We start from the raw sequence: 22,376 nt of genomic DNA on the forward strand, positions 1-22,376 counted from the left end.
TGACTCTGATGCTTGACTACTGAACTGGATAGCCCCTTTCCCCTCTCCAGTCTTCCATTACCAGAAAGTTTGCTTAGCTGCATGATTCACAGTCACAAGCAGAATAAAACTCTGCCTCTGTTGTCCTTTCCCTCACCTACATGTCCTGTGCATGTGTTCAGTGATAGCTCCCTCAGTAGTTATAGGGAAGATAATATTCCAGAGCTCAAGATTTCAAAAAGGACCTTCCAATTTCAGCATTACCAGTGCCATATTACCAGTGGCCTGTGAGATAATCCATCAGGATCTTACGGTCTTAGATGAGTCTTTTCTGAAATGAAGGAGAGATCATTTCCCCACTCAAATCACTTTATGTCATACAATGAGCAGTTAGCCCTGCCCGACGTGCTCTGTAATGAGGGCCGCTATAGCATTTTATATGGTTATTCAGTAACACCAAAGAAAATGACAGGAAAAGGACATGGGAAATGGAGTGCAAGGAGGATAAGTAGCCTGGCAGCGTGGTCATCTAGACAAGAGTTATAATTTATCCATGGTGATGTCCCTGGCACAAGGTGAACTTTTCACTCATGTAAGAGCTCTCAGCATGAGCTTTTTTCCAGTACACCTTCAGTTCTCTACTATTTCATTCCCTTGACAGCATATTTATTATTTCTTATGTTCATAGAGGTGTTTCTTGAATTCTCAGGGGCATGTACTAATATTTCAAAACTCTTTTTGAAATAATCCGATTCAAAAAATTGATTAAGCTTTTCTAATGTTGGAAAAGGTTTAGTTTGGGATTTTTATATACTTTGGTGGTTTCTTTCTTCCCTTATTTATTTTCCATTTTGCTAAAATTGTAGTGAATTACTATAAATAAAATTATTTTCATTATAATTATAACTTTTAATCATGTTTCAGACAGTTTCAGCTGTACTAGCAATGATATGAATTAATGTTTGGTTTCTAGATATGGCGGACAGAACATGGAAAGCATATAGAAGCTTGGCAGAGTGGCAGAAAAGTAAAGTTGACTTTTTAAAGTATTATTTCTCTGTATTATATAAAATGAGGAAAAATGTGCCCATTATTCCAGGTCAAAGACAGATCTGCTTACAGATCATAGCACAGTTCTGCCATGAAACATGAGGTTAGCTCGGAGCACCTCAGAGCCCCCACAAAACTGCTCTGAAAACAGAGCTGTGGAAAGGTCATTGAAGACAGAATTATGGGTTCAGTGGTTCTGTCCTTACATATGCTTCGAATGTAATCCTTTTACATACACAGTAGGAAGAGGAGCAGCTGTTGCTGGGCTTTGAGGGTATCCACAGAAATAAAGCAGAACAGCTTCCAAATGGGCAATTATTCCCAAATGAGAAAGACCCATTAAAAATGAAACAACAAACCCAAAAAACCTGTGCATGCATATTTGGAGCTTATTTGGAAAAGTGACATTTAATTTGACTGAATGTAGTAGTGAAGACCCTGCTACATCTGAAAATAAGCTTTATATACAGGGTAAATAACGGATGTCTGAACCATAATGTCCCAGCCCTACAAAGAGTAATCCTCAGGAGTAAAGACAGTGCAGTGGAATTCCACTGGGCTCACAGAATAGCTCTAAGCAGTTACAGACCTCTTAGATTGTCAAATGTATGTAAGATAATGGAAATAATACATATTTAGTAACGTTTTCAAAACAACAAAGGTTGGAAGTCTGCTGTTTATGGTTAGAAAAAAACATGTAAGTATTTGCAATTACAGATTGAATGTATTTATACATGTATCCTTCATATACAGAATATGAAGTACAGAATGTTTTGGAGTAGTTGCTTTAATGTTACTTTCCTATTCCTTCAGCTTTTTTACCAGGTTAAAGGAGATATGTGTTTGAAGATAATTGAAAAGGGGAAACAAAAAGACATTGTCATCCGAGAAGGGGAGGTAAAACAGGGTTGTTTTTCTGTTATTATTGTACATGTTAAATTAATATTTAATGAATCATTTAAAAATCAATTTATCCCTGCTGTGCAAGAGATGCATCAGGATAAGAAAAATTTTAAAAATCTTGAATGCAGTATAGCAAATTCCATGTAATTAACAAGAAACTACAATACACTGTGTTCAACATTTCATTATTTCAGTAACAGATAAAAATCTTTCTGAGCATTTGGGATACCCATTCAGGTAGTCAAAAACATATTGAGAGAAATTCTTATTCCCCTGCATGGCATGGAATCTGCCTTGTGTATTCAAGTGGATCAATCTTTTATTTACACATTGTCAGGTACATACTGCCCACCCACCCAAACATGCCATTAAGTGAACTGCCTAGAACTTAGAAAGTTAAGAGTTTCAGCTACTTTCAGCCTTCTTTAGTCCTCACACAGCTAGCCTTTGCAACCATCACAATATGAGAACAGTTTTAAAAGAGCAATATATGGATAAAATGTATCCAGCTGCAGTCATTTTTCCTTATAATAGTGGACTTGCTAAAGCATAGATTGCAGTGCTCTTAATGAATGCGTGACGATATTTTACTTGGTGTTACTACAAGTTATTAGATTTACTACAACTGCCACTCATTATTATTGTCACAAGCTTGAACTGCACTCAGTCTTTGAAAGGATCTAGTGGGGCCAGCCTTTAAAATGAAAGACACATTAGACCCAATAGCTTGATGTCATTGAAAGTATTATGACATTTTCAATTAAGATACAGATCTGTGTTTTCAAACCTATAGATGGTGAGATTCTGGTAATACACTTCATACTGGAGAAATACATCCAGCTGAGATCTTGGCATGTACCAGAAGCATTAATGAAAAGGAACACACGTTATCCTTAGTGCGAAGACTGACACTAGTCCTGGTGAGGCACTATCATTAGGTCTGTTTTGCAGACAGAGAAATTGTAATGACTCGCCCAAGCTTGGCTAAGAAATCTGTAGTGCTGAAGAAAACAGTAGAGGCTTACCACCTTCCTACATAGTCAGATAGCTGCTAGAAAAAGGTTTATTCTCAAACCTCAGTAATAGACTTCTCCCACCCAAATGTTGCCTATTTACTTTGTCACTTGCATGAGTAAGCAGCCCCTCATATTTGTTAATTATTTCTGGAGAGAATAACACTCCTCATCATGCAATCACAGGTGCTCACTGTGTTGGAAGGGTACATGTGGTTGATTAGTTTAGATATTTTCTTGAGCTGACAACAAACTTGCTTTTTATTTCCATTTCTGCTACCCAGAAATTGCACTAAATTTATAAATTCCAGATGAGTAACTGGTTAGATTTTCTTTTCAATTGTGGCTAGCAATGATGATCAAACTGGGAGGAGGTCACATGACTGCCATAAAGCCAGTGCTGATTGCAGAGTCAACGGTCATCATTCACTGAAAAAGGAAGAAACAGTATCTGCTGGGTTGTTGGTACCAAAGTGGGTACAGCTGCAGAGGAGCAATACAGGATCAACAAAGACTAGGGGAAAAGTGGAGCAAGGAGCGGAGGATTTTGCAGGTTGGGGGGCAGGGGAAGGACAACACAAGGAATAAAGACTTCCTGACACTGACGCTTTCCCATTTCTTTGAACAGATGTTCCTCTTACCTGCTAGGATACCTCATTCTCCTCAGAGATACACAGACACTGTGGGTCTTGTGATTGAGAGGGAAAGATTAAAGACAGAAATTGACGGGCTCAGGTGAAGTATAAACTGTTGGCTAATCTGTTAGGATTCATAATAGAAACTGATTGTCAATACAATACTGTATTTTACTTTCCTGATAATTTATCAGATTCACCCTGGCAATTTTGTACTAATTTTATTCACACATTTATTAACCTATACACACATAAACAGAGATCTCATTTAGCATTTGATTTAGTTAAACAAGGAACATCTTGAAATGTCTTAAATGCATGATGTGGTTATAGCTATCTACTTATGTATTGCCTACTACTATCATCTTAAGTTTTAAAATCACAGAGCTCTGTAACAACACAAATCAAAAAAGAATTTTTTTATCAATTCTGGCAAGCAGAACATCAATTCCTTTGTAAGCACTGAAAGCAAAAAGACGAAGAGCAGCTTTCTTGGCAAGCGTGTGGGAAGCTGGAAACCGAAGTCAGTTTTCTTAACACTAACCCCTCTACATTGTACACACCTCTGCCTAGCTTTTATTGCCTTATGAGAACAACATCTTCAAAGAAATGAGAGGTTTATTCTGTATTCTAGTGGGAGACGGGCCAAGCCTTGTCCTGTGGTCATACAGAATTCATAAGTCTAAGAAGGCAAGTCACAGCAGTACCATTAGCCAAGTTAGAAAAGCTGTTTTGATATTAACCAGATACAACTGACCAAAGAGAGTTTACAGCTATTCATGTAATTTACAAAGATTTAAAACTGCGGTAATATCTGTAATGTACTGTTTCTGTCCTTTGGCCTATGGCTTTGATAGTTGCATGGGTAGTCACAGCAGGAAGATTGCAAATGTGTGGAGCTAGAAAGATATGCTTTTTCATTCAAAAAAAACCCCAAACTAAAGAAAGATATAAGAAACTAAAAAAGGGACCATTGAAAAAAAACACCTGCTTGGATTCCAAGCTAAAGACAAATCCAGTTAATTTAAAACATTGTTCATGTATGCACTTGTCCTTTTTTTTTTCCTTTCATTGCAGGTCTGTGGATCGTGAGCACTTGCATTAGTAGAAATATATTCTGAGTTAGAAACAATGGGCCAGTGATTCAGATAACAATATTTATTTGTAATAAAGGAACATAAGTAGCTCTAGGTAACTTTAAGGAAAATAACCTACCTTGTACATGAAGTCAGGGGATGGTATGAGTTAGAGAGATGCTGAATGCCTTTTTAGGGATCCCAGGTAGATCTAGAGATTTGCACTCCAATATAGTCATGTTTTTGTGGAGAAATTAAACCAAAAGCTACCATATGGTTTGGAGGTGGAAAAAAATAATTGGATTAACAAAGCAAATTGAAAAGATCTAATCAGGTGCCTGGAAACAAATCACTTAGAGGTGTTTAGTGCCCTTGTTTTCACACTGATATGATGAAAAAAGGCACCCGAAGTTTTGGAAGTGAACAATCATGTCATACTTTTGAACATACACAGAGGTGTGCTCCTGGGAGAGATGGGGATTTACAACCAGAACCCCTCATCTTTTCAAAGTTTTTTCACTCCCAGCCACATAAAGCAGAGACTGTACAAGAGGAAGTCATAATGAACTTGGAAGTATGGTGACTCAAGGTCTAATATTACATTACTGTTCCATTATTTATCATGCCTACAAGCCTCAGTCATAAATCAGAGCCCCTAGCATGCCAGTTATTGTACAGGTAAAGAATAAGTAGCCTGCCCCAGTGTTTCAGCCTAAGTAATGATTTCGTGCTTTGTACTATAAGAAAAATGCACTAGCTAACCTTAATCTTATGGCAAATGAGTACAGAAACTAAGTTTGATGTTAGTTGTGTGGTTGGATTCTTTAACGCCTAGTAAGGTGCAAAATCCTTCCCAAGTGCAAAGCCTTCTCCCAACCAAGACGTTTGTAACATTTTTCTTCTCTGTAGATTCTCTGTGTTCAAAATCTGTGCTTGTAGCACAGCTTTTTCCATACTGGAGGCATTAATAATGTTACTCTGTGTACCCTGTTTTTGCAAAACTTAAGGGGCCAGGGAGCTCTTAGAAAGTTTCTGGACAATATGGCTATAGATACATAAGACAGACATGAATACACAGATATCCACGATATAATTATATAAGCCTTGTTTCCTTCTTCAAACACACATTGCAGTGACTTTAACCCAAAGGACACGTAGGACTTATTTACAATCAGTCACAACATGAGTGACTGTACTGGAGCATCACTCCCTTGCCAGTCCGTGCAGTCTTTTTTAAATCTGTAGGTAAATTCTGTGTTTGCCATACCATAGATTACAGCAACCTTGACCTGCTGATCTCAGCACAATTTATTTATTTTTTAAAACATAAAATAATACAAGTGAAGCACCAAGTTCCTTTTCAGAGTGGTGAGCTAAATAACAGTTCCCAAATTCACACAGCTGACAACTGTCTACATTTTGCAAACAAGTCCATAAGCCATCTTGTTTTCTTATCAGTCCATGCATGGGCAATAAGCAAGCTGACTCTCTTAAATACGAACATTTATCTCATAGCTGCACAGAAACAGTTACTGGAAATGGTATTTAAGGTCAGTTATTTTTGCAGTAACTACATGCAAAGTGAGAGTTATTGGTCCCAAGGGACTATAGCATCAATCATTTCCAGGATTAAATCTGGAAGGTTTGCTAAAGGGATTTGATGACTTCTCTGTGGTTGATCAGCAGAACTACAAGGCCCTCCACAGAAGGTTGAGCACCCCACCCACCAAGTCAGCTAACCAGGGAAACAGAAAGCTTCCCTAAATAACCATTCTTCAGCATAAAGTACACCAAGCTTGAGAATAACATGCTCTTACACAATATCAAGTAGCTATCTTCTTGAAAAGACTGAAACTGCCTGGTCAATTAGTTAATAAAATGATTGACTAATGTTTTTATTTTGTCAGATACTATGTTGGAGAATCAACTAATGTCCTCTTTGAAAAATGGTTTCACTGTGAAGATCTTGGCACTCAACTTATACCAATAATTCAAGAGTAAGCTTTTTTCTGTGTAAATTTTAAAAGAACAGTTAAAGTGATCTAATAGGTCTTTATCAGTCTGTGACTCATATAGTTAATTTTCTATTTATGCTGCATTTTACATAGACTTGTTAAAAGTTAACTGCTGCTCTACAAATCTTTAATCCTATCTTGTATACCCCAAATTCATTAAATCAGATTTTAAAAAAATATGAAAATCAAGTGCTCCTCGCATCTATCTGGTAGATACTTTTTGAACAAGTAACTGTTGCTAAGTGCAAGAAGAATTGAATAAAAAAATAACACTGAACTGATGCTAGGTTAACTAGGTAAAACACTACATTTCCATAGGGCCTCTTTCATTCTTGCTTTAATTTAAGTACTTTTAATGATATTATTAATGAATAATCAGGACTGTGGCAAAATTGGTAGAGAGCTGCTTTCTAGGAAATGTATGAATGCCATCAATTAACTAATCAATTTGTTAAACAGTTGCTAAATGTGAACAAGGAAATTGTTTAGTGACATAAATGTTGGAGGACTTTCAGACAAACCCTCTATCAGTAAAATAGGTATAGCCTATTGATAGTAGCTGAGGATCTGACACATCCATTCTTAGCACAAAGCTTAATGTCCAATATTACTGCCTATTCTTTGTTAACCTATAGAACATGAACATGGCTTTTTACTGGTGTTTATTATTCCAGGTTTTTCAATTCAAGACAATATCGAACGGGAAAACCAAATCCAGGTAATGCAAATTAATTTCAGAATTAGAAGAATTATTGTATCTGATTGAACAGTAATGATTCTCTCCACATCAAATGACTAAGTTTCTGGTTTTCTTTCTGATTATGTAAATTAAAGTTACTTTGGGAAGTAATTCCTCTCATTACCCCAACCACAAGAAAATCATATACATGATTACCAAACAGCATCTTGGCTGTTCATGTGATACCATCATAAGGACCTATCAGGTAACTCTACAGTGTGAAATCCAGTATCTCTATCCTTGCATGCCATTCAAGTCTTGTACTAATAAAATTTCATTCCTGACTCTGCAGAATGAGATTTCTGTGAGTTGAATCTACATACCTTATACCTACTTGTACTCCTTTACCTATACACTGTGATCTACTCTTGAGAAATAAGAACACCTAGAGAAAGATAGATAGATACTTTTAGTTCATGTAGAGTCTGATCCATTTAACATATTTTTTCCATGCTGTCTTGCCCTATCTTCCATTTTTCCTCTCTTTGTGTGTAGTGATTACAACTTCCACACTGGAGTAGATACTCCAGTCTTAACCCCACTCTTGCATCTGCTGGACAAAGACGTAGGACAGAGTGACTGTTAAAGAAAACTAATTTATTAATATCTTTAGGAATCAGATCTCCCAAACGTGACGGTTGCTTTCTGTACAGCAAGTGAAGTTTCTATTGCAAGGATACTTGCAACAGCACCTTCAGTGGGAAATTGGTTTTGCTGAAGTCTGACAATCCTGTTGGCCCACAGCTCTACATGAACACCCAGCATCTGCATGATCCACTGCTACTGATTAATGTGCAAAATAGTACCCACCTGTCTTAACTATGTACAAAACACTACACTATGTGACCATTTCTGCACCTGCGGGAACAGTTTCTATGGACCATTTGCAAGTGGTTTGGTTAGGTGCAACCTCATCAGTTCTGCTGCAGGAACTACCTGGAGAGTCTCCATGACATTGCCAGGTTCTTAATCAACACATGTAAAACTACAAATCAGCATAAACACAGCAGGAGCTGCCTGTGGGATCTCAAGGACAACCTGAGATTCCCACCTGGAGAGTTCCTGCACCAGTTAGCCCAATGCTGTTGTGAAAGCCACCAGTTCAGTCAATCCCATTGCTCAAGTAGGTCTGTTTGTTTCAAATCAGTTTATTGTCTCACCTATGCAGATGACTGACTGGGGGACATCCTGCACCTGGAATCATAGGAAAGCAGGAAGTTTATGTCTCAGGTGCACTGCATGTGCACACATGCACAACCGTAATACCCAGCTATGCAACTCTTACAACTACATGACAAACTTGAATGTCTTCCTTTGGTCACACCCATAACTTAAATTCCATAGCTCTTGCCACAAGTTAAATTTTAGTTCCCCTCTCTAAGAAGTTTTTGGAACCAGTTATCCTTAATCACCATATTCATTCCCAAATATCTTAAGTAAGATGATTTTTATGAATTACTCTATTAGAGACAAAAGTTCTAGTGAAACATTATTTCCACATCTATCCCATTTCTCAGCTTGATAGTCACCATAAAAATGTCACTGCCTGCCGTCTTAATAATGGAACAAAGTTCTTACTCAAATCCTAAAATCAGGGAAAGATTTTTTTTGCATGAACATCATCTTTCTTAAAAAAAGTTGACTAAATCATTGTCACCAAAATGAAAAGTTCACAGAAGAGTCCTATGTATGGGACAGCAACCTTACAAGCCTTTGCAACTAGGAATTGGTAAGCCAGTCAGAAACCCTGCCCAAAAGACTTTGCAGCTGAACCAGCTTTTGGCATTGGCTCTTTGACTAGGAAATATATGTCTCGGAGAAAGGGTCTGTGTTTCTTGCAAACAAAATGTTGTTGTCTCCCAAGATCTTACTGTTCTTAACATCAAAATGTGTTTATTTTAATTTGAGCTTATTTTAATTTGAGAACATCACCCGTGTGACATGTTTGAGTGTTGGTGGTTTGTTTTTGTTGGTTTTTTATGGGGCTTTTTTTCAGGGGGCTGGAGGTGTAGGTAGGGCAGGTACTGTCTCTGACTGTGTGTTCACAGTGTCTAGCAGAGGAAATACAATTTCAGATGGAGCCTCTAGATGCTGCTGTAATAAAAAAAAAAAAATCATTTCACACATACTATTCTTGTTCAATACAGTGATTTACAATAAGCATCCCTCACCAGTCTGAGCTAAGAGCTTATATGTCGGTAACAAATTAATTATACCAGTGCAGAAAAAAAAAAAAATAAATAAAGATTTATATTGTTAATACTTTTGCAGAAGATTAGAGCTAAAGAACAAGCCTGACAATCAATCAGAAGCTATGTTACATCTTGACACTTTTTAAACACAGAACTCTTAGAAATTGTTTTTGATAAATCCAGTACAGAAGCTCTTTCCTTGTAATTTATTCAAAAGCTGTAAAAAGGCCAAAAGGCATGAGAGACTTTCATTAAAGCTGAAAAGTTTTTTTCAAGACCAAAGAAAATAAAGCAAGTAAACGTAGTTATTTTGTTGAGAGCTCAATACATCTTTTTACCCTGAATGGATTCTCCTCTTGGATTAGCCACTAAGCCAAGACAACAAATACTTGAAATGCTCTTGGTTTAACTCTTGCTGTAAGCAAAAAGCAGTCAACAAAGTTACATAGCAGGCTTTCAGTCTGGGGAACAGCTTAATTTTTCCAGTTTTCAGTTCTCATGGACAATAAGAAGCTTAAAGTCTCAGTACATGAGGAAAATACCCCAGATTTTTAGTTACAGAAGTTTTAGCTAGCAGCTCCTGTAACTGTGAGAGTTGGGTTTACCAAAAAAAATTAAAAAGAAAAATCAAACAATGTTTGACTGAGATATGAGTAAGCTGGTAATATGTTCCTTCTGGAGGCATACCCAACTGACAGAGAAATAATGCTTTGGATTTATTCCCTCAGTAGCTCTCTTTTTTTTCTTAAGTAGAAATCAACAACCAGATGACGCTTGTAGCATATAACAAGCTACCAGTAGCTAGCCTATGCAGACGGCTGGGTTTCAGCTTCTTTCAGTCTCTCTTCTGAAAATCCAGAATACCGTCAGTTTAAAAGTGCCAGCTGAAGCGCTCTCGGGTTCATTTCTACACAAGCCTGAACTCACCTTTTTAGAGAGAAATGGAATAAAATTGAAGAAAAACATCTTGAAAGAAACCCTTGATTGCAGCTCACTCATAGAGGAGAGCTATAATTGGAATCAATCAAGCTCCAATTGCTTTAAAAAAACCACCACACACAAAAAAACCCTAACCTAAGTCCAGACTTTTTCTTGATTTATTTATGGTTTCTGGCTCAGCCAACAGTAGGGCAAGTCCCTCTGAAAGCAGAGTACTCAGAATATATGAATAGACAGAAGTAGCTATTAAAAAGATACATTTTTAGAAAAGGGACTCAAGTACCATCAGGTGAAATACAATCAGAAACTTACATTGCATGCAATCCTTACTTGAGGCATCTTCCCTGGAACTGTTTTGTACTAATTACTAGCTTCTTTTGTTACAACATGCAGAAATAAAGCCTGAGAAAATTCTCCCTTCCTTTTATCAATAGCGGTGAATATATTTAGGTTATAGTCTAAACATGGAACACTCAAGATAGGTTGGTTTGGTTTACTTTACACAATTTTTGACATGAGGAATCACAGTTATCAAAACAACTCTTGCTACTTTCAGTTGAATCACACTGAGGCAAGATTCTCTCAAGGTTTCTATTTCATGCCCATGTTATAGTCAAGAGGACAAGAGACAGTTCAGACAGACAAACCCCAGTGCTAACAAACAGTGATGACTGAATATGGTTTGCAAAACTATCCAGAAGTTCAAAAGCTTATCCTGCCATGCTCACTGAAATAATCAGGGCTTCTTTTATGTGAAATTTGATGGGGAAAAGTGCAAGAAAAGACTTCCTAAATTAGGCTTGTTTAAAAATGATCTTAAAGAACATTAATGGTGTAGGTAGAATGTCAGGTTTTTGTTTATCCAAATTAATGAATCTACTTCTAATTATCAATGAAATTTTAATTCCCATAAAATCTTTATTGTCAGTGGACATACAGATACATAACACAAAAACCAGTCCTGTAGTAACTTCACTAGCAAAACTTTCATTGATTCTAGGCATATCTAGTGTAATTTACAGTCTGGACTTAAACTCTGATTAGTGTTGTTAGAATACAGCACAGTTCTATGCCTGTGATTCACGGCAGCCAACACTTAAGGATCTGAATGAGTATAAAAAATTGGGTGCTTTCTTCAGTCAGTTGGAGTAGGAATACCATACAGCCTAGGGCATGGTCTATAAACAAATGTTTTCTGGTTTCAGCAGTGCTGTTAAACAAGTTATAAGGATGAGCTCACCACTATAAAAACCAGCTTCCGTACTGTCATCCTCTGTAGCTAATCCAGGGCAACTTCTGTAGACAGTATGTACTGTTCAGGCTTGTTTCACTGATGTATAAAACAAAGCAGGTCAAAAGAGAAGTATTAGTAACTGAAAATAAGAGAAAGATAAAGAATAAAGATAACTGGATAGTGGGCAATATTAATTAAATTAAAACTACCTCTGAAAAATAAAAATAAGGAGAGGAAGAAATTCTGTCCTCATTTACACTAGAGCAAATATAGGGCCATTCTTTTGAACTTAACTGTATAAATATTTGCGCCTTTCTGTTGTAGGTACATTAAAATAATTCTAAAGATACTATAACTTTTTTTTTGTAAGTAAGAATGATGATTTTGGAAATAAGTTTTATTTGCTATGAAATTGTTTAGAAAAACTGAATATGTGATTCTCTTTTCCCTCATCTTTTAATGACTTCCAACATACCTAGTTCTCTTCTATAATATGTTACTTCTTTCTGCTTTGAGTACTTGTATTAAAAGAAACAGCATATGAGCGTTTAGATATTAAGGAGTGTTCCTCTAGGGAATTTACTTTGCAAACAACCACCAGAACGTCTCCAAGACAGAACAGTATTCAAACCAATACAGACAGTCAACAATTTTAAACTGTCTACACCCACCATAATTGTACAATTCTCTGAGACACTGTCTCTATAAATTTTATCAACAACTTGAATCTACTCCTTTTTCATATCATACTCACTGTCTCTATTCTGGCAAAGATGCCCACATAAATACACTGTTCATCTTTATCCTGTGATAATAAATCCTTTAAGTAACTTCCAAATCATGCTCATATCTCTCCTGAAGCCCACCTGCAAAGGGTACATAGGTGGAAGAAGGGAACAGAATTATAAACCTCCAGTCCTGTATAACCATGCAACCTCTCACTGGTTTCATCCATTTCCCCTCCCTTCATATTTAACAACTTCCCACACCACACCGGTCCCCAGTGAGTATATAGCCATTCCTGGAGATGAAGAGCTCAGACAAACCAACCTAAGTCAGCAACATTTAATACACAAATAAAGTAGATTTACAATGTCTGGAGTATGGCTTCTATAATTTGCCATATGGAAAATTCTACTAAACTTTTTAATCCCAAACTACAACACATCATCCAAAACCCAGGACTGCAGGCTGAATATTCTCTGAAGCCAGGACTGCTCTGAGAAGTTCATTAGGCTCTCTAGAGCCTAGATCTGCTCGTGACAACAGTCACCAAACAAAAGCCAAAAAAAGTCTCCAGGAAGCTGTCTGCTTCTCCCACAATATTCTCAGCTGAGCATCCTCAAAGAGAGGCAGAACACAAACTGTAATCTCCAGGAGTTCTCCTAATGCTTCACCATGGGAACCAAGCCACTTCTGACCTTTAGTACAAATGCATATAATAAACTTATCGGGGAAATTGGAAGAAATACCTTATAAAGTTGTTTTCCATTCTGTTCAGACTTTAGTGAAAAAAAATCTAATATTTTTAAGAGCTCTAAAGCTCAGAGCAGTTTCATAGCAGGTATGTCTTCTCTAATAAGGTAGCTTCTTTCTTCCTTATGCTCTTAAATGCTCCCCAGACAGCAACATCTGAAACAGAAAACTCACTAATGGAGTCACTGACATTTTCACTAGTGTTTCTAAAGCTATTTAGTAGTAATAGCTCACACATGCTGTACAAATCCCTGTCTCAAAAATGTAGTGAGGTCTTAACACTTGTTATGAAATATCCTATCTGTCTTCTATGGAAGCAGAAGTTATGCACAAAGATGATTAATGAAATGCCCACAGTCATATAAAATGCAGATTCAGAAATGAAAACTAAGCTTCCTGATTTTAGGATTGGTCAGTATTTCTCAATAAAATTTATCATTCTTAATTACAATGACCTAAAAGCCTTTAAACACAATTACAGTGTAAATCTTGCAATTTTGTTGTTCTAATTTATTCCCTTCCTTCTGGCTGGTGATATCTCCTTTTGAGGAGGCTATATTTATTTTAAAAATATTTTTCAAAGCTTTCCTCATCAAACTTCTTTGTTTCAATTAGGAAAAAAAAAAATTGTTGTTTAGTTTCCAGCACAGATTTAGTGACACAAAGAAAAATGTGCCTAGAAATAATTACAGGGACAAGTCATAAATTAGCAGTCATGCCAATTCTCAGGGCATGCTACAAAAACAAATACAGTTACACAAGGAAATGTATGATTACACCAAGTGAGTGCTCTATTTTCAGCTAAATGTTTCTGCATCTATACTCAACAACAGTGAAATGAACCAACTACCCCCAAAGTAATCAGTCACCATCAGTACTTTCACTCTGGATTTTTATATGGAATGAGGTAACTACTTGTTTTTTCAAACTTAGATGCCTGAAATTATGTCCCTCAGTCCACAGGTTTTATTTGCAGAGGTATTAAACTCCTACTAGTCTCAGTAACATTTTTGTTAAGATTGAGAATAGAGCAGACTTTTCATAGGAATTAAGTAGGCACATATGCAAAAAACATCCCAGGGTATATATTATTGCTGGCATTGGCTCCTTATCCCTAGTCTGAACCATTTTATGCTCAACTAAAGGATAACAAAACTAAGAGGATCTAACTGCTCCATTTTGGGTAAGGATGTCTTCTGCTTTTACAGAGGGAGGCACCATTTGTGAGGGACTTTCTCACGTCCTTGCATGGAGATGGGGCCACAGCATGCAGGGACAGACTGTTTCTGAGGCAGCACAGTGATTTACGATGGAGGGGCTTTCATAATTAGTAAGAACATATAAGGTGACTTGAAGATTTTTCCATCTAGAATGTGCTGCCTAGAAGTGAAGGATAGCATGTCACTGAAAAATATCATTTTTCATAAAGCCAACATGTAATCAGTTTGATAGCTGACGCTATTTCAATATATTGTATTTCATGTGCTTTATTGCTCTTTTCCTTTGCAACAAATCTCAAAGAAACAAGGTTTGCAAGAGAGCCATGGAAAGAACTGGGGATAGTAGGGCTCAAGAAACACTCTGGGAGAATGAGATGGTCTGATTTCTTGACAAGAAAGGTTAGGCACATCACTGGGGTAGGGAGGGGGAGCTTCCATGTAACAAGTGAGTTTGGGGTAAGCGAATACACCCACATATGACTGATAGGCCAGTGGCAGTCCTCTTTTACCTGTCCTCTTTATTGCTATCAGAAATACAGTACTCCCAGCAAGTTTAAGCTCTTCGTTAGAGCATCTCTGTTGAGGCTGTAACTGCCTGTACATTCACTGGCTGTTTTCTTACAAGCTGTTCTCCCCATTTTTGCACAGCTTCATATTCTCAGTCTCAGTACAGTCTCTATTGGTTAACTGAAACCAGCTTCCTCTAAAACCTGTACTTTCCTTTTTTAAATATTTACAAACTCATTTGGTAAACATGATGTATTTTCAGCTTAACATGATATCATCATATTCTAATTTAGAGCTGAAGAGAGCTATAAAACCCATACAGAATACATTGCTGTGATATGAATATTTAAAAGTAATGATCTACAAAAATGGACTTTACTACTGAACTATTTAAATGGATCTCCTGAACATGTAAGAAAATACTAGATTTGATGTTTGACTTGGTGATATATTATTTGGAGATACATACACAAGACTTTTAGTTGACTAGCTTAGCATTGCCATCTTCTTGCATTTTGCTGGCATATTTTTACCTTTACCATCATTAAACATGTTGTCTCCTTGTCTCCCAGTATTACTAGAACCTAAGAACTCCAGAAACACACCAACTCACACTCTCTGAGATATTGTTGAAGGCTAATGTACAGGCTAAGCAGAAATATATTCAACAACATCTAAATATAAGCCATTAGCCTGAAAAGAAACATTCAGTTCCTTTGGAAGGACCAGGCTTCAACTGTGATAAATGTGGGATCGCAAAATACTGGATCCTCCTCATTGTAGCTCATTAGCTCAAGTTCACAAGCACTAGAGCACCTGCAGCTTTCAGCATCATGCAAGGGATAAGTATCAGGGTTAAATGACGACTCAGTCAAGTGGGCTATTAATAATATGCGCACATATGTCATGTATTTCATCATCACAGTGCTCTCTTATTTGTTCTGCAGTAACAGACAATCAAATCATACTGGATCACACTAAAGGTTTGTTTCAGGCAGTCTCAGTTTTCAAAGGTCATTATGCTATCATCAGGCAAGTGTCATTAACATGAAAATTAGTAATAAGATAAAACCAAGGCCTGCTGACAAGACAAGTGTCAAAAGACAGCTTTTGTCCTGAAGAACTTAAAGTCTAAATATAAAAAAGTCCACCTTTACTTGGAAGTAAATGAAACTGTTAGAAAGCACCTGTACATCACAAGCAAGAAAGGACAGTGCTCCATAGTAAGCGTAAGCCCTAAATACACGCAGGTCACTGTTTACTGTTGTCCTGTGTGTGTTGTCCCCGTTGATCAGGACAGCTGGAGTCAGAGATCACTAGAGACAGGGAAAAGTAGCAAAATTATGTTTGTGGAGAATAAGTGACAGAAGTTAAGTTACAAACTTAGAAGTTTATAGTTACTTTTCATTGTTAGATTTGCGTGCTTCTTGGTCAGAACACAAACAACTTTGGCTTTTTTGTACCCTGAATTCTTTGCAACTCATGGGGAGCATTCATAGTTCTGCTTGCCTAAAACATCACAGTGCCCGCCCTAGAGACTCAGCTTTTTGCTATCCATTCTCCAGCATCTGAAGTCTGAACTCACCTGTTAGCTTGATGCTGGAATTCTTAACCTGTGGAGATGATGTATCCCCTTGAGCTGAGCAGGATAACCATGGCTTCTCAGTATGCATCTCTTACCCTACTGGGTACTATATACCATTTTGGGGGAGCAGTGGTGGTTTCTTTGTTTTGTTGTTTGGTGTTTTGTTGGGGGGGGGGGGGTTGTTTTTTTAAACTATCTCAACTAGGACCTGTATTTTAGTAGAAAGCCCTGCAAACAGATAACATTCTTGTATTCCAAAAGGCTTTTTTAAATTCAGGAGTGACCTGTTTTGTTCTGGTAACAGAAAGAAAAAGCTCTATCATCTTCACATTACTTTAGAAGGTAAAGATTTCTACTATTAATGAAACAAAATATTTAAAAATCTATTGCAATACTAATTGCACTGAGTGCCTTTGGATAAAATGTCTTTCTTCTCCTCTGCTGTGTGCAAATATATATAATAATATTTTAGACCTTTATTTTGTATCTAGCCAAAAAACAACTTTCCAATACAGCTATAGCTGAGTATATCCGTAATTTAAGGACAAAGTGTATAAATATTGCTAATTATCTCCAAAGCAAGTTTGATGAACCTGTGAAAATTAAGGAAAAAAAAGTCAGACATATTGCACTGTGAAAATAAATCACTAGTGACCTCTACGCTACTTTTTAGTGTTATCAGGAAATAAAATAAAAAATGTTCAGACTAGATCTTGTTAATATTTCCAGGCCCAAGTCAGAACAAATCTAATGTAAAGATTTTATTTTTTCTTCTGGTGCTTCTTAATTTCTCTGGAGGAGTTTGCTTTCCAATAAAAGGGTGTTAAGTATTTGACTTAAATAATGAAAAAGTATGATGCTTTTTTTTAAAAAAAGCTTGAAGGCAAAAAGCTTTCAAACAAAAAATTCCTTCTTTTGCTGCAGATTTCTTCAGATTGCTTTCAGTATTTCCTGAAACAGGCATTGGCCACGACAAATCATTTGCAGAAACATCTAGATTTCTTCCATTTAATTTAATATAATGGAGAAGAAATATGAATGGCAAAAACCTGTTTCTACAATGAAAGGATTAGCATCCCATCCAGGTTGTCTGGAGATGAACGTAGGTACTCAGTGCTTATTATGATCCATTAAACAGCAGTAGCTTTTTCAGTACACTGCTATCCCTTGAATGCACTGACCTTCTCACATGCTGTTCAAAGACTGCATATGAAATGGCCTTCCATGAAAAACTGAAATGGTACATTCAAAACACTGCAGAGCAGTGGAATACAGCTTTAGAAAAGAACCAGAAGAACATTGCATAATGAATTCACCAGTACTTTAAAAAGACCTACTGTATTACTAGTACCGATACTAAGACGTGGCTGCGAGTTTATTACCTCAATGCATTTGCGAGACAGACATCTAGTGAGTTTTCCCTGCATGCAGTTGGCATTATTACTTGAAATTATTCTATGGGAGTTCAGTATGGCATCTCAGAACAAACTACTTAGGATCACCAAGGCAATTGCGCTATCTCTGCACTTCACTGTGAGCTGGTAAATAACTAAAGCTAATTTCATATACCAGTAACACACAGCACAAATCTTGAATTTCACCAGCTATGCTGAAACTGCATTCAGTCCTCCAGCTATTTTAAATCAAATCAGTTATGAAGAATTACTGGAAATTAAACCCAGCTACAACTCCAGGAACACTACAAAAGAGGCATTTTATTAGATTTAGGGTTGTGATAACTAGTTTGCTCCACTGTGGTTGGTGTATTTAAAAGTACATAGGGGAGAAGAAACATAAAAAGCCAGTATTAACTACATGAAAGGTGTAGAGTAAGCTGGTTCTATGGCCCTACTTCCACTTATATGGGGGTATGTAAGGGTGACTCAGCAAAGACTCAGAGATGGTACATCAGATTATACCAGTCCAAAGCTGGTCTGAAAGGCAATGAAGAATATGCCAGCAAAAACTAGGTAGTCTATTGCATACTGTTTGAATGTATTTCTAACAAGTGTGGATGCACAACAGTTCTGACAACAGCTTCAAAAAAGCAACTCCAAAAGGATACACAAATAATACATGCATCTTACAACCTCAGGTAAGAAGCCCTGATAATGACCATAGCACTGTTTGCTGTTACAACTGACTTTTGACTAGCTAATATCTATAAATTGAACCCTTCAAGCTGTAAACAACAGTAAAATGTTTTCCAAGATCCAGGGAAGCAAGCATCACTGATAGCCCTCTGCCTTCCTTACAGATGAACTCCTGAAAGAAACACCTTTCCCACTAAATTCCACTTCTGTTATGGAGCCATTTTCCTTCCAAGGCTGGTTAAACAATCATCGTGGTGAAATGAAACAGAAGAACTCCTTGAGTATGTTTGGAGATAACTTTGAAACAGAGGTAGGGAGGTTTAATTTCTCTGAAAGAGAGGGATATTTTTAAAGGTACAGATAATAGGTGCCTACTGTTCAGACTGAGTGAATCCAGGCCTGAGAGCAATATGTAGGCAGCAGAGAAAGTCACGCACCCCTACAGAAAAACTCAGTCTTAGCCTGCCCTGCCCTTTGCAAGTGACTGTCTTCATCCCTTGATTTGACTAGCTTAGGGCAGGGGGTTCCTAGCTCAAGTACTTCTGTTCATGGAATCAACCTGAACCTTATTTCCATCCATTTCCTTTGGGATTAAACCAGCTTGCCCTCTGTCTCCCCGCCCCTGCCCCCCCTGCCATTTCCCAAATCAGAAACACCAACATAATGCAAATACTACTCATAAGTGTGTTCAGCTTCCCTGTATGTTTGAACAGCATTCTCGGTGCCAAGTCTAATCAGGGTGTGTAAACACACTTTTTTTTCCCTTCCCCTCAATCTACATAAAGTGGAAACAAGGAAAACTGGACAGCACCAGGGAGCTTGGTCTGTGCTGAAGCACCGCACTTCTCAGTTTAGTCAAACACAGTCTAGTTTGGGTGTAAATGAAGCTGTCACCATTTGATATCTGCTGTATGCACAATCGTTTACAAAACATATTCTTTCTCTGGGTTGCTTGAAGTCACACTCTGCAGAATCCAATACATCTGACAGCAAAGTGACAGAGAGTGTGGGACTGTCAGGAAGAACACAGAAAGGGCAGATAATGAGAAAAATAAGGTCCAGTCTGCATCTTTTTTAATAGTAATGGAAGAATCTTTTCTACTTCAACAGGCTCTTGACAGGGCTCAGAGTTCATGAGGAGGAAGTGCCTGTTCCAAGAACAGAAGCAGGAAGGATATAGATGCAAAGCTGAGAGTGGGAGGAGGCAGAAGGAGTAGATAAGTGAGGATGCAGAGGAGCATAAGGAGTGGCAGGTGTGATCAGTTCCCTTTTTATCAGTAGGAATCAATATGAGAATACCAAACGTAATGTGAATTTTAATGTCTGTAAAAATAACGTCATCTTCTATGAATATTTTCTGTAAAAATAGAATGTTTTAAATGCTGTTGGAAGATGAATATGTACACTTTGGTCACTGGGATGAATCTGTTACTTTTCTTCCCCATTTACTTTCTTTTGTTTTTGTTGTTGGTTTTTTGTTTGTTTGTTTTGTTGTTTTGTTGTGGGTTTTTTTTTAGGTTATAGCTTATGGACCAGGAACAACTGAGAAAAGTAGAAAGAATTCAGATGTCTGGATATGGCAGCTGGTATGTGGCAATTCACACTTGTTAACCGATGAGTTCATCTTTCAGTTCAGACAGTAAAGCCTTCTAGCACCAGCAACAGAAATTAAAATGATTACCTTCCTTCTCATAGAAAAGATCATCAATGGGCCCCACCCTTCAGCTTTAAACTATCATGAAAAATAACTGTAAACTACTGCCACCATAGTCTCTCTTTCTCATCTTGTATGTTGAGGACAGAGATACTGGCATTCTCCATCAGGTTTTGGTAGGGTTTTTAATATACCCTACCTAGAATATGCCCTGTAAATATATCAGAATGGCTCCAAGTGATTTTTTTATAAAAAAATAAAAAAATCACCTCTTACTACTTCTGCCTTGAAGCATTTATCCTCATACTGAAGTCAAACTGGAGTCAGGTAGAATAAGCTAATAAGATAACTGAGAACTTATTTGTACAAAAGTACAGTGGCAGGTGATCCAGGTGCCCTTCATTCAACCGGCTCCTAGGAAACATTTGCAGCCCAAGGAAAAAACAGAGAAAAGCTAGTTTTGTTTACACAAGTCAGGCTAGCTTGGGAGGCAGATATTTCTGTCAGTTCCTGTTCTGTTGAAATTCACAGGGACTATCAAATACTAATTAAAGACATAATAATCTTGAAAGACATTTGTTTACACTGCAGCTTACAGCAGCCTGTGCAATCAAGACCTTGTTGCTGGCAAGAACCTGGCTTCTCTGCTTGACAAGATAATGATGAGTCCATTCCAGTGTGGATGGACTCCTATTAGTGATTTCTGTCAGCTCCCTGCTGACTTGTGAACTGCTTTTCAAAACTTAAAAAGATATTGGGAATCAGAAAAATAGAAGAGGAGCTTGAAGTACTCCAGGAGGTTCTCTCTGCAATTTCCAGAGCTGTACCAACTTGCAGGCTGCTAGGTTAGATTGGTAGCAGTGTACCCCCAAGAGTCAGGCAATGGGTTGCTGCTTTATGATGGGGAACAACGAACCATGAAGCATGTTTTTATTGATGCTAATAGTGTTGGACAGGGAAGATCAGCTGAATATTTAGCTAGGCCTCATGAAGCAGAGCAGGCTTGAAGTGCTCTTTCAGGGGGAAAGATTTCCATACTTACCTGCAGGATTTTCTTTCTGCTAGTGACAGGACACAGAAAATTAAAAGCCGGTTATCTATTCTTTCCCTTCAGGAGGGCACATCAACTGTTACCATGGATGGTAAAACCCTGACTCTATCTGCTGGTGACAGCCTGCTTGTCTGTGCCCAGTCTCCGTGAGTAGAGATGAACAGTGGTTCAATGCATGATTTCCCAGCTTCCAGGAACATAAATTCTGTGTATTTGGTCCTCACCAGCCTGGGCATCAGCTGGTGTAGAAACACAGCATCTGTGAATGCAGGATTTGCAATAGCCTCCATTATTCCTCAAGGCAGAAGTGTCTTCAGGGGGAAACAAGCCAGACATTCATTCTAGTTCAGCTCTTATGATTAAAGCTGGGGAAAATAAAAAAGATAAGCACTACCAAGAAAAGACAGCATGCAAAAGACCATGCATAAATGTAGACAGCATGAATACACCAACTGGCAATCACAGCAGATCCTCTAAGCTTCAGACCAGGTTTAATCTACATCAGTGCAGCAAGATTTGGGGTTCAGACTAAGAACACAGCTCTCTTCCCAGAGTAGGATGCATATGTCTGTTTCATAATCGTGACACACGTGATATAGGTAAAGGGAAAAAGCCCAGTTTCCAGAGAGAATGGAAAGGGAGAGTACTTGCCAACTGTGAAGAGCGGCATAAGCTGATAAAGTGCCCACCATGAAGAAATGAAGGATGATGTATACTCACCAGTAATGCAATGCAGCAGATTATAGGCAGATGATAAAAACGGCCTTTCCTACAGGAAAAAAATCTAATAAGAATTAGTGCTGACATTTGCACTTTTTGTACAGCACTGAAAACATTTGCTGAAAGAGCTGATACCATCCAGCTGTGCTCAGAACTGTTCTCTGCACCTGTGATTCCAACATGTAGCCACCTCCTCCCTTCACCATTAGTTCCATCACTTCTGTGAAATCACTTATCTTAAACTAATTCCTAGTCCTTCAGGCCAATCAGTGAGTGTGTGTTTTCAAAATCATGG

General features: G+C 37.7%; 1 protein-coding gene across 1 annotated transcript in view; it reads left to right on the plus strand.

The window, feature by feature from the left end:
• The window catches only part of HAAO (3-hydroxyanthranilate 3,4-dioxygenase), a 37,030-nt gene that overhangs the window by 12,797 nt on the left and 1,857 nt on the right, over positions 1-22,376 (plus strand). The window contains exons 3-9 of the mRNA XM_074864845.1: positions 1,843-1,926; positions 3,574-3,680; positions 6,564-6,653; positions 7,346-7,389; positions 18,821-18,966; positions 20,174-20,242; positions 21,425-21,507. Of these exons, the coding sequence (XP_074720946.1) occupies positions 1,843-1,926; positions 3,574-3,680; positions 6,564-6,653; positions 7,346-7,389; positions 18,821-18,966; positions 20,174-20,242; positions 21,425-21,507 (623 nt within the window). The remainder of the gene's footprint in view (positions 1-1,842; positions 1,927-3,573; positions 3,681-6,563; positions 6,654-7,345; positions 7,390-18,820; positions 18,967-20,173; positions 20,243-21,424; positions 21,508-22,376) is intronic.

Source organism: Strix uralensis, chromosome 3 (genome assembly GCF_047716275.1).
Source record: "Strix uralensis isolate ZFMK-TIS-50842 chromosome 3, bStrUra1, whole genome shotgun sequence".
In the NCBI taxonomy this organism is placed as follows: domain Eukaryota; kingdom Metazoa; phylum Chordata; class Aves; order Strigiformes; family Strigidae; genus Strix; species Strix uralensis.